General features: G+C 35.8%; 1 protein-coding gene across 4 annotated transcripts in view; it reads left to right on the forward strand.

Annotated features, from left to right (window-relative positions):
- Positions 1-1,476: 1,476 nt before the first annotated feature.
- LOC147404985 (protein SABRE-like) overlaps positions 1,477-12,450 on the forward strand; it is a 72,576-nt gene continuing 61,602 nt past the window's right edge. For 3 of the 4 annotated variants that reach the window (XR_015178028.1, XM_086441110.1, XM_086441112.1), the window contains exons 1-5: positions 1,477-1,660; positions 4,320-4,431; positions 5,432-5,692; positions 6,731-6,996; positions 7,461-7,683. Coding sequence is in view for 3 of the 4 variants with exons in the window: in XM_086441110.1 (XP_086297236.1) it covers positions 1,590-1,660; positions 4,320-4,431; positions 5,432-5,692; positions 6,731-6,996; positions 7,461-7,683 (933 nt within the window). In the remaining variant the exon portion in view is untranslated. Of the gene's footprint in view, positions 1,661-4,319; positions 4,432-5,431; positions 5,693-6,730; positions 6,997-7,460; positions 7,684-12,450 lie in introns of those variants that run through there. The other variant, XM_086441111.1, reaches the window with a different exon arrangement.

Here is a 12,450-nt window from a genome sequence, read left to right on the forward strand (position 1 = left end):
TATTTATTTTTTGGATGATTTAGACATCGCTTTTCATTTTGGTGAAAATTTGAGATATTCCCTAGTTTGCAAACTAATAAGATGGCCTTGTTCTTCTTTTATAGACTAACAAAAATAACCTAAATACCCTCATTGTAAATTTATAATAAAAAACCTTAATTTTCTTCCTAGAACAAGCTATCTTTTCGCTCATTAACCTCTATTGTAAATTAATTTTAACCTCATCTTCAGTCCATTGTTTTAACCATTGTCTTAATCCCTTGTAAAAAAAATCATAGAATTTTCTACTTCAAAAATTCTATTTTATTATTTAAGTTTCAAGGTTAAAATAGATTTATCTTAAGATTAATTTTTAATTTTTTTTATTATTGAAAGGATTGAAAATGAAATCATAATATTTTTTTTATTTTAGATTGAAGGTGAGGGTATTGGGGTCATTTTCAATTAATGATCAAGAGAAGACCAAGTAAAGGTGACATATTATTTTGGTGAAGTATTAGTGATGATATTGCCCTCTTGACTTGGGTTTTCTTTGATAAACTAATGATAAACGACTTACACGCCTTTTTTATTTCTCTAACAAAACTTCAATTTGCTCCTTATCATGGTCAAGCTCTTCAATCTTACCAGAAAATCCTCGCTCTTCCTCTGGATGTCATTCAATACACGTGGGCTCACGTGATTAGTGGATTTAGGTTTTGTGAGCAATTATTATTATTATTTTTAATAAAAAAGAGACTATTTGGACCGCGATTTTGTAAGTCATTTGGTTGTAATATAAGAAATTGTTAATTGCTTATGGATACACTTATTTAAATCTTCACTTATAATTAATTATTGACTTCAATTTTGAGCAATGATAATCTGATACGCTCACGTTGCATACTCAAAATACTCTCTTGACGTGGCATGTGCCATAAACCATAGATTTTCTCTCATCGGGATACAGAACTGCACGTATTATGGGGATGTGTAGTTGTGTATCCCGAGGCATAAAAGTCTATGATTCTAGCATATATACCACTTTAAGAGAGTATTTTGAGAATGACACGTGGGGGTAGTCAGACTAACTTGACTCTTTTATTTTAAGTAATCAGATGGTTTAATTTATATAAAATCAATAAATTAATAATTAATTATGATAAAGGTGATGAAATAGGTTGTCCAAAATTCATGTTGAAGAACCGAAGGGAGTTCAATTTTCTCGTGATTGGGGACATTATTACAGGGACACGATGGTCATTTTATAGAAAAATAGGGACAATTTTCATGCACGATCTCCGAAAACGAAGCATGGCTACGTATACTCTGCTCTCCTAATTTTTTTTTCCATTTCAGAAGATCACGGATCGTAACTCATCTCTCCTTAGATTTCTCTCAATTTCTAAGACAAATTCATCTGCAATTCGGTTTCAGACACATCGATTTTGAAAAAAAAAAAAAAAAAAAAAGCTTCAGAAGGAAATTAGTTTTTGTTTTTTTTGTTAGATTGTTTTAAACTACGAAGGGATGTTGTGGATGAATTTCAGTTTTTTGGATTGTACAAAAAATAGATTGTTTGTAATCGAGAAGACTCAGTTCTAGTGGAAATGGCATCGTTTCCCATCAAGTTTTTGTTCTCGTTCTTGCTCCTTTTGATTATTGGATGGGTCGTCTTCATGTAAGAAATTGAATGTCACCCAATTAGTTATTTTTATTTTCATCTTTCATGAAGATCAGTATGAATTTGGGCATATTTTTTGCTAAATTTACCGCGTTTGCTGCCACAGTTATTGAGAATTGAGATTATTGGATATGATGCCGAAGAGATTTGGGTCTCTTATTTTTATTGTTGTTGGAATTTGTCTGTTTAATCTCTGAGTGATATGTGGTTTAAGATGTCTAATTGCATTGGAATATATGGGGCTTGTAATGGTCATTTTATAGAGTTCATATTTAATTTCTAAATTTAGAATTTCCAACAGAGCTTCATAAATATGTTTCAAATTTCAAGTTTCAATTTTATTTTTTTGAATAGTTAAGGTATGAAGGTGGTATTGAACCCAAGTCCATATTATTACCACTCGTAAGCTTTAATAAGTGCATTATCTTCAAAATTTCTATATTTCAGTTTGAATAAGTGCATTATTGCCACCTCTCAAAAAAAAAAAAAAAAAGTGCATTATTGCCTTTATGAAATATATTTGCAGTCAAACGAAAAATAATAAATAAAATTAAAGAAAAATTCATGTGATAAAAGCCTAGAAAATTGTACATTAGGTTACTTATCATTTGGTTTAAACCCTCCAAATGCTGCCCAATGCAGATAATGCATATGTGTCTCTGCAACTATTTATCGACCCGATTATTTGGCACATATTAAATTTGGATGAGATTACTGTTGTTAAAGGGGCCCAACAACACTGAGTATAGAAGGGAAGTACAACTAGTTTGGTACTTAGGTGGCATCAAAATGCCAATGCACAGGAGGATTTGTAATGCAATAAATGAAAATGCTTTGAGGAGAGTTAAAATGTGGAACCATGTGCGAGGATTCGTTTTTAGTTCTTAAGTGGCATATGGAGTTCTTAACAAGCTGAGGATATGCAAAGAATCTTTGAAGCCTTGAGGTTGTTTCATGTAGACTTTTTCTTTAAGGTACATTGAATGAATGCATTCTTTAGATTCAATTAATGAACTCGACAATGTTGTGATGAGATTCACAAGTAGCGAAATATAATATAACTGACAAGTGCACGTAGACTGAGGATGCTTAGAATCTTTGAACCCTTGAGGTTGTTGCATATAGACTTTGTCATTTAAGGTACATTGAGTGAATGCATTGTTTAGATTCAACTAATGAACTCAACAAATTATGATGTGATTTACCTTTAGTGAAATATTATGTAACTTGGCTTAATCATGATATGTTTTATCAAGTGTATATTGTTCTTTACCCATATATTTATTTTAATAATTCAAGTTCATCATGTTGGCTATAATCATTAGCAAGGTTCTCTCTGCATATCATTCAACTTGTCTTTAGAGTGATGTTTATTTTTATAGCTCCAACTTGCTAAATTAATTAAAGTCTGTGAGTCTTGATGCCACAGCTTAAGTTCAAAACTCTACTACTTACTAACTTGTTTGCTTATTAAAAAATAGATCCAACTACTTTAAATCTTAAACTTGGTTGATGTATGAGGTACAAAGTTCAATTATGATTATGCTGAATTATTGTACCATTGTGAAATGCCATGAAGACTCTATGAGTGAAGTTAGAACCGGAGAAGAAAATTTGTCAGTACTCGGTACAATGAGGCTTTATACAGTGAATGAATAACTAAGGGAGGAGACACATTATAAATTTCGACCCTATTTGTCACTTTATGCATGATGAAATTGAATATGAGGATCTTGTTACCCACTTTGTAAGAATAGAGGACCTTATGAAACCATATACTAGATTGGATATGATGCTGCTGATGTTAGTTGTACGACATGACGACATTAACAGTGTGATGGTGCCAACAACATTGTCTCATGTAGTCTGAAACTTCGGAACTGTTTTTCTTCTCTGATACCTAGCTAAAATCTAGTTAGAGTTAAGGTTTAAGTTCAATTGAAGAGAGATGAGGAAGAAGATAGAAGAATCAGAAAAGAGGAATGGGAGAAATAGGATTTTTGGATACTTGTATAGGGTCACATGGTTCCTCCTCAATTATATACATAGACTAGAGTTTGCCTGTGCCTATGGCACTTGCATCCGCTTTGGGGTTAAAGGGGTAAAAAAGGAAAGGTAGTAAAGTTAGAGGGGAACTATTAAAAAAAAAGGGTAAAAGAGAAAGGATAGTAAAATTGGAGGAGTTTTATTGAAAAAGGGGGCGGGGGGAGAGAAGAGGAAAGGCAATAAAGTTGAAGGGGATGAAGAGAAAAGACAATGAAGTGTGGGGTAGTGTGGACCCACTCCACTGTAGTTGAGTGAGACGTTTATCCCCCCACAAAACTGTAGCACAGTGGGGTCCACTGTCGTGTTTTCTATTTTATAGATTATAGTTGGAGTGACAATATTTTTCTTCTAGAAATAAGACATACAATAAAGACACAAACCAGGGAAAATGACAAATATGCCCTTTTCCAACACAAACATCTTGCTAGGTGAATTTGATTTGAAGAGCATTCTTCGTTTCTTATGGTGATTTACAATCTTCTTTATATCTAGTTGAAATGTTTCTAATTGTGTCATGCTAAATATAGTGTGAGATGTTTGTTTTTGTAGGGTTTAAATTAATTAGGTCCAATTTTGATGGCGTGATTGTTTGATTGTCATCTTATTTCAGATTTGCTGCAAGGTTGTTGGCTTGGCTTCTAAGCCGGATAATGGGTGCATCCGTTGAATTTCGGGTTGCTGGATGGAATTGTTTAAGTGATGTGATTGTGAAATTCAATAAGGTTTTTTTTTTTTTCTTTCTTTCTTTAGTTTTGTGTTTTAATTTTCTGTCAGATTTGGGTTAAGGAACTTCACATATGGTTACCAAATATTCCCGATTAGTATTTTCTAAAATAGGAAATTATAGTTTCCTATGTTCTTCCAGTGTGAGAGCAAGAAAAGATGACTTATATGGTCAAACAAGTGATGGTGTTACCTATAATTTGTGATTACTTACAATTTGATTAATATCTTTTATCTATTTTTTTTGCTTTCCCAAAAATTGTTAAGTGATTCAACTTAAAAATAAAAATGAGTTCATGTTTGTTATTGTGGTGGGAAAATCATCATCATTAAAGTCTTTTACCAAGGATTTGGGGTCCCTTTTCAATCATGTTCCTCCATCCCTCTCTGTCCAGACCATATCTTCTATTATTAAGGGTGTGTTCATATTTGCTTTCACTCTCCAAGTCCACATTTCTTTGGGTTTTCCTCTCGCTCTTTAGAACATTCAACTTGAATATCTTTTCTAACTTTGGCTGTAATTTGTCTTCGTTGAACATGCCCAAATCATCTTAGTTGATTTTCTCTTATGTCACACCTCAACCATCCTAGATGAAAACTCCAAGGTTTGTGCACCTTGATAAGCAAGTCTGATGTCTCCTTGGCAACCATACAAAACCAAGCCCAAGTGGGTTCTGTGATGAACAATTTTGCACTTGTGTCCCAGGGAGATTTTGGTTGGAGCTTATGACCCGGGGAGAATGTGTTTTTTCCATTAGCTTTTCCTTTTTTTGTTATTATGCCTGGTTCTCTTAAGCAGGTCTTCTTGACATCCTCTTTATACTTCTCCAAAGACTATTAGGTTTTAACTTTATGAACAATTTTTGAATATCGTTTCCTTTTACCAAAACTTAAATATTTTCAATACTATCTTGCATAATCAGTGGTCTAGATATAGAAATATAGGTTTAGTAATGAGCAGTTTTTGATTAACTAGAGCTGACTTTTGATATTTTTCAGGGTGCTGTAGAATCAGTATTTGCCGGTGAAATTAAACTCAGCCTGCACTGGCCTCTGGTTAAGTTTGGTGATGGCTTTATTTGTAGGGATCCAAAACTACAGTTGTTAATATGTGACTTAGAAGTTGTAATAAGGCCTTCAAAAAAAAGTGTGAAGAAGGCTACACCTCGGAAACCCCGTTCTGCGGGCCGAGGAAAGTGGATGATTGTGGCTAACATGGCAAGGTTTTTATCTGTTTCCATGACTGGATTAGTCATCAAGGTATGCTTGTTTACTTAAGTGTTTGGGTAAATGCTCTCATATCATTTATTTGGAGAGATTCTATTGCCACACCAATTCATATGTAAATCACCAAAGAATTCGCACACATCTTGGGATGGCATTAGTAAAAGTTGGTGTGACAATAGAAGCTATCTTTATTTATTGTTTTGGATAAAAAATGTTGATCATAGGTTGATTCCTTTGATCATGTTGTTTTCGATTCATTCACCCCTTGGAAGGGTAATAATTGTTCTTTATGGCTGCATGAGTTACATGTAGGAACTATATTGAGTTTGATTATCCAAATAAACCACTCATATACTTGTATTATGAGGAAAGACAAGGACAAACTTTTAAGGTTCTATTGCTTTGAGAAGCTTTGAGGTTTTGATCTTTATTCAACATCACTGAGCTTTCCCGATTGGAATTTTTGATTGCTGAAGGATGTGTGAATAGGGTCCAAAATTGTATATGGGCCGACTCTCTCCTTTGAATAACAATCCTATACACCAAAAATACAAATTTGATACTGTGAATACAGAGGGCACCATAGCCATGCAGCACTTTGATCACATTCAGTTTGTGTGCTAATCCGGTCCGCTCATCACGAATCCAACATTCAAGGATCATGAAAATTTTACCTAACAGTGTTAGAACATGGTTTGTAAAGACGTTGAAAATTGGAATCATAGTAGATGGCTGGTGAAGTTGGTCTATGTAATTTGATTTAATTTTTTTATGAATGATTCGCTACATGATGAGAAAATTTTCTCAAAATAACTGCAATACAGCATGTATAAGTTAAATGATTCTAAAAATTGCCCTTTTCTAATTCTTTGCACAAAACCCGGCCCCTAATAAGAATATCATGGCTCCCCTAATGAGTATAGTCTAAATTAAAGTTGGCACAATCCAAGCTTTGAAAATTGAATCTACTCTTCACTTATCAAATAAATATTATGTCCTCTTTTGCTTGGAAACACATAGAGGTTCAGCTTTAACTACACTATGTTGCAACCATGTATTGAAATGTTGCAGGTGCCGAAGGTTACCACTGAAATTAAAGATCTGAGAGTGGACGTATCAAAAGATGGTGGATCCAAATCCTCTCTGTTTGTCAAGCTTCACCTTCTACATTTTCTTGCTCAAATGGATGATTCACAGCTTAATTATGACCAAGCATCCAATTTCAACCAAGGAGGTTGTATTTCTTCTGGTCAGGCATTCTTAGCTATGAAGGAAAGATGCTCTGCTCCTTTTATCTGTGCGGAGTTATCCCTCTCGTGTGAATTTGGTCTTGATAGGTGAGATTCCCTTGTTGGAATTGAAATATCATTTTCTTGATTTTAGTAGGATTTCAATTCCAAGTGTGAACTGGTTTTCCTAACTACAAGGAGTGCATCAAGAACATTGAATGCTTGTATATTATCGAACTCTAAAGTTCAAAATTGTCATTTTCTAAATGGAAATGTGAACAACTGGTTTTAAATTGTTTTGATCATCAATATAGCTCTATATTGAAAGTGTCGTATTTATTGTGGGCTGTTGATGTTTTATTTTCTTTAATAGTGATCATGATCATGGTTTAAAGTTTCATCTCAAAACATTAAATGTTTTGGATTGTCTTGGAATGTCTTGGCATGTCTTGGAATGTTTCAGTTGAGATTCTCCCAACCAAAACATTTCCTCAAGATGCAATTTAAACCTTGGTCATGACAACACTTGATTTATGAACTAACAGTACCACTGTTAATCCTTTTGGCTGCAGGGAAGTAGGCTTCATTATCAGGAGTGTCGATGTTACAAGTGGAGAAGTCAATGTGAACCTAAATGAGGACTTGTTTATCAAAAACAAGACTGAGTCAGAAGCTTTTATTCAGGCAGATACAGTTAGAGCGGATTATTTGGACCCTGAGGCAACTAGAAGATCGCAAAAGAAACAAAATGCAATTTTGTCACTTAAAAAATACGTATCTTTGTTTCCTGAAAAGGTTAGTGACCTTTATAGTCAAAGTTAGATAGCATCCTTATGTCTTGTGTAGAAAAATTGAATTTATTGAGAATTTTGGATGATCATTACAAATGCCCCAATAGTGGTATTTATAGACCAACTATTCTATTACAAGAATAATCTAGAAATTTAAGAATAATCTAGAATAATAAACCAACTATCCTATTGTAGAATATTACAGGAATATTCTAGAAAGTCAAGAATGATTAAGAAGAATCAAGAAGAATATCCTATTTTCCTGATTCTATGAGATCAGATTTCCTGATTCTCCTACACTCCCCCTCAAGTTGGTGCATAGATGTCAATCATGCCCAACTTGCTTATCAGATGTTCAAATTTAGGTCTAGCAAGCCCCTTAGTCAAGATGTCGGCTGTTTGTTGACTAGAAGGTACAAACGGCAAGCAAACAGTTTCAGCTTCAATTTTTTCCTTAATAAAATGTTAATCAATCTCAATGTGCTTTGTCCTATCATGCTGGACAGGATTGTGATCAATACTTATTGCAGCCTTGCTGTCGCAGTACAACTTCATAGGAAGTTCCACAATCATCTTGAGTTCTTCGAGGATTCTGTATATCCACAATACCTCACAGATCCCTTGAGCCATTGCTCTAAATTCAGCCTCTGTGCTACTTCTGGCAACAACCTTTTGCTTCTTGCTTCGCTAGGTAACCAAGTTTCCCCACACAAAGGTGCAATACCCTGAAGTAGATCTCCTGTCATTCACCAAACCTGCCCAATCTGCATCAGTAAATACCTCAACACTCCTTTTATTTGTCTTTTTGAAAAACAGACCTTTTCCAGGAGTAGATTTTAAATATCTCAAAATTCGGTAGACTGCCTCGAGGTGTTCTTCAAGGTGCGTGCATAAATTGACTAACAACTGACAGAGAAGGCAATATCCGGTCGAGTATGAGATAAATAGATTAGTTTTCCAACCAATCTCTGGTATCTACCAGTATCAACAGGAACACTTCCCTCTTCCCAAAGCTTTACATTGGGATCCATGGGAGTCTCAGCCGGTCTACAACCACTCAACCCGGTTTCCTTCAAAAGATCAAGAATATACTTTCGTTGAAAGACAATGATTCCTTTCCTTGAACGAGCAACTTCCATGCCAAGGAAATATCTTAGCGCTCCCAAATCCTTGATCTCGAATTCTAACGCAAGGCTCTTCTTCAGTTTCTCTATTTCGATCACATCATCACCTGTGAGAATAATATCATCAACATAAACTATTAGCACAACAACCTTTCCTTCATGAGAGAACTTGAAAAACAAGGTATGATCAGCTTGTCCTTGAGAATATCCTTGTTTTCTGACAGACTATGTGAACTTCTCAAACCAAACCCTTGGAGACTGTTTGAGACAATACAGGGACTTTTTTAGTTTGCATACTCTTGAGCCAAACTTCTCCTCAAAGCCCGGCGGACTATCGTACACTTCTTCCTCCAAGTCACCATTGAGGAAGGCATTCTTCACATGTAGTTGTTGCAAAGACCAGTCCAGATTAGCGGCAATAGGTAAAAGTACTCTCACTGTGTTTAATTTTGCAACAGGAGCAAAAGTCTCAGAATAATCAATGCCATATGTTTGGTTGAATCCCTTTGTCACCAACCTAGCCTTATATCTTTCCACTGAACCATCAGAGTTGTATTTCACAATAAAGACCCATTTACAACCCACAGTGGTCTTCCTAGCTGGCAATGCCTCAACACTCCAACTAGTGTTCCTCTCAAGAGCTCTCATCTCTTCAAGTACTGATTCCTTCCACTTTGGAACCTTTAGAGCCTCCTGTACACTGTTAGGAATTTTTACACTGGACAATTGAGAGGTAAAAACAGCAAGAGATGAAGACAATTTCGAGTATGACACAAATTTAGACAGTGGATGACTAGTATAAGATCTAACCCCTTTACGAAGAGCTATAGGAATGTCTAAATCAGAAGGCTTAGACTGATTGCTGGGAAGAGAAAGAGAATTACCTGTAACAGACTCAGATTGTTGATTCGTCCTTGGTTCAGAATCATGGCTGTGCTGTAGAGTCAATTCGTCTTTCCTTTTCTTATGATTCTTCTTCAAGTAAACAATCCCTTTCCAAGTTCGGTCACCTTCCTTGAATCTATTATCATGTTGTGACATTATAGGAGGCTGTTCCTTATTTTCGGTTTCCAAAAATTATTGTTCAGAATTCTGATTTTTAGATTGCTTTTCAAATGTAGGCCTAGACTCAGGGGAAACATTACTTATAATAGGAGGAGTTTCAAGGAACGAATCTTGGCCGTTTACTGTAGGTGCAGAGATACTAGACTCAGACTCTTGCGAGAGAAACACATCATCTGAGAGAAAAACATTGCCCGAGTTAAATGAACCTTCCTTAAAAACTCCCCCTGAAGATGAATATCCTTAAAATATGGTTGTTTTTCAAAAAATGTAACATCCATTGTGACAAAAACATTTTTTCGATATCGGGTCAAAACATTTCTAGCCTTTCTGAGTTGGGGAGTAACCAATGAAGACACATTTTATAGCTCTGGGCTCAAGTTTTCCAATTTTTCGATGTTCATGAACAAAAAAACCAAATATTTTTAGAGGTAGATCAGCAGAAAGTCTAGCAGTTGGAAAACAATTTGTGAAAACTTGGAAAGGAGTTCGAAATTGTAAAACTTTGGAGGGCATTCTGTTTATTAAGTACGCAGCAATTAAAACAGCCTCTTCCCACAGATACTTGGGAACTTTAGTTGCAAAAAGTAACGCGCGAGCTACCTCCAATAGATGTTTATTTTTTCTTTCTGCAACACCATTCTGTTGGGGTGTATTGATGCAAGAATTGTGATGAATTATTTCTTTTTCAAGAAAAAAATTTCCCAAGGTTATGTTAAAATACTCTTTCCCATTATCACTCATGAAAACTTGTATGTTAGTTTGAAATTGAGTCCGCACCATATTGTAAAAATTTTTAAAAATACGTTCGGCTTTTGATTTTTCTTTCAATAAATACATCCAGCAGAGTCGAGTATGATCATCCGTAAATGTGATGAACCATCTCTAGTTAGAAGGTATACTTATCTTATTAGGACCCCAAACATCACTGTGAATAATAGTGAAAGGTTTTGATGGTTTATATGGTTGTGAAGGAAAAGATGTACGGTGGTGTTTTGCAAATTCACATATTTCACAATGAAACATAGATGGATCTTTATTGCCAAACAACTTAGGAAACAAATGTTTTAAATATTTGAAACTTGGATGACCTAATCTTAAATGCCATAATATAATATTATTATTGGAAACAGAAATAGATTTAAAGCAGGAACTTATTTGTTGAGATTGTCGCCTTGATTCATATCCATCATCAAGGAAGTAGAGTCTTCCACTCTGTTTAGCACTGCCAATCATCCTCCCCGAGGTCAAATCCTGGAACACACAATGAGTTGGGAAAAAATTAGTTTGACAATTTTGATCACGGGCTAGCTTACTGATAGACAAAAGATTACAGGAAAGTTTTGGAACGTGAAGAACATCGTGAAGAGTGAGTGATGGAGATACTATAATAGAACCTTTTCCTGCAATGGTTGAAAGAGAGCCATCTGCAATCTTAATTTTCTGATTACCTACACAAGGATTATACGAAGAAAAAAGATTTGACAACCCTGTCATATGATCGGTTGTACCTGAATCGATGATCCAGGTGCAATCAGGGTTGACACTAATGAGAGCTGTTTTCAGGTAATTACCTTTTTGAGTCAAAGAACAAGAAGGATTTTTCTGAGACTCGAGAAACTTGTACAGTTGGTTTATCTGCTCCTTGGTGAAAGGAATCGAACTTGAAGAAGACTGCTGCTCTTGATCCGAGACACTAGCCTGAAGTGTATGCCTTTCTCCACCAGACTTCTTCTTCCAGTTTTGAGGCTTGCCATGAATTTTTCAGCAGGTTTCCCGTGTGTGCCACGGACGTTTGCAGTGATCACACCACGGCCGTTCAGAAAGCTTACCATCCTTCTTCACTTCCTCCTGAAAATCCCGAGTTACAAGGGCAGAACTTTTTACTTCCGAGTTAGTAGTACTAGGAACCGATTTGTTGTTAAGCATCACACTCTGCCGTGCTTCTTCTCTTCGAACATCTGAGAAGGCCTCACTAATTGTTGGCAGAGGAGTTTTCCCTAAAATTTGGCCCCGCACCTCGTCTAATTCTTTGTTAAGTCTTGCCAAGAACATAAATACACGATTATCCTCCTGTCGTTTCATGAACCGGACACTATCATAATAGAGGTCTAACTCCTGCCACAATGTCATCAACTCGTTGAAGTAGGAGGTTATATCCCGGTCACCCTGTTTCGCGTGCCAAAGTTTGGATTTAATCTGCGAAGAATTTTCTAGATCGGAATACGTATCCCTGATTGCTTCCCAAACATCTTTGGCCATCAGCAGGAACATGAAGGGCTTGCCAATTGCGTGTTCCATTGAGTTCACCAACCACGCAATAATCAAAGAATTTTCTGATTTTCAGGTCTTGAGAGTTGTATCTACATCTGCAGGTTTTGTCACTTCTCCTGTCAGATATCCAAGCTTTCCCTTGCCTTCCAAAATCAAATGAACGATTTGCGACCATTCCGTGTAGTTTTTTCCATTTAGACGGTGGATATTCAATTGGAACGAATTCGTGGACCCTTCCGAACCACTGAATGAGATGGAGGAGTTCAGGTTCGAACTTGCGATGTTTTCCCCTGACGCCGCTGAGTCCTTGC

The sequence above is a fragment of the Akebia trifoliata genome, chromosome 4 (genome assembly GCF_017979445.1).
Source record: "Akebia trifoliata isolate Shusen 1 chromosome 4, ASM1797944v1, whole genome shotgun sequence".
Taxonomy (NCBI): domain Eukaryota; kingdom Viridiplantae; phylum Streptophyta; class Magnoliopsida; order Ranunculales; family Lardizabalaceae; genus Akebia; species Akebia trifoliata.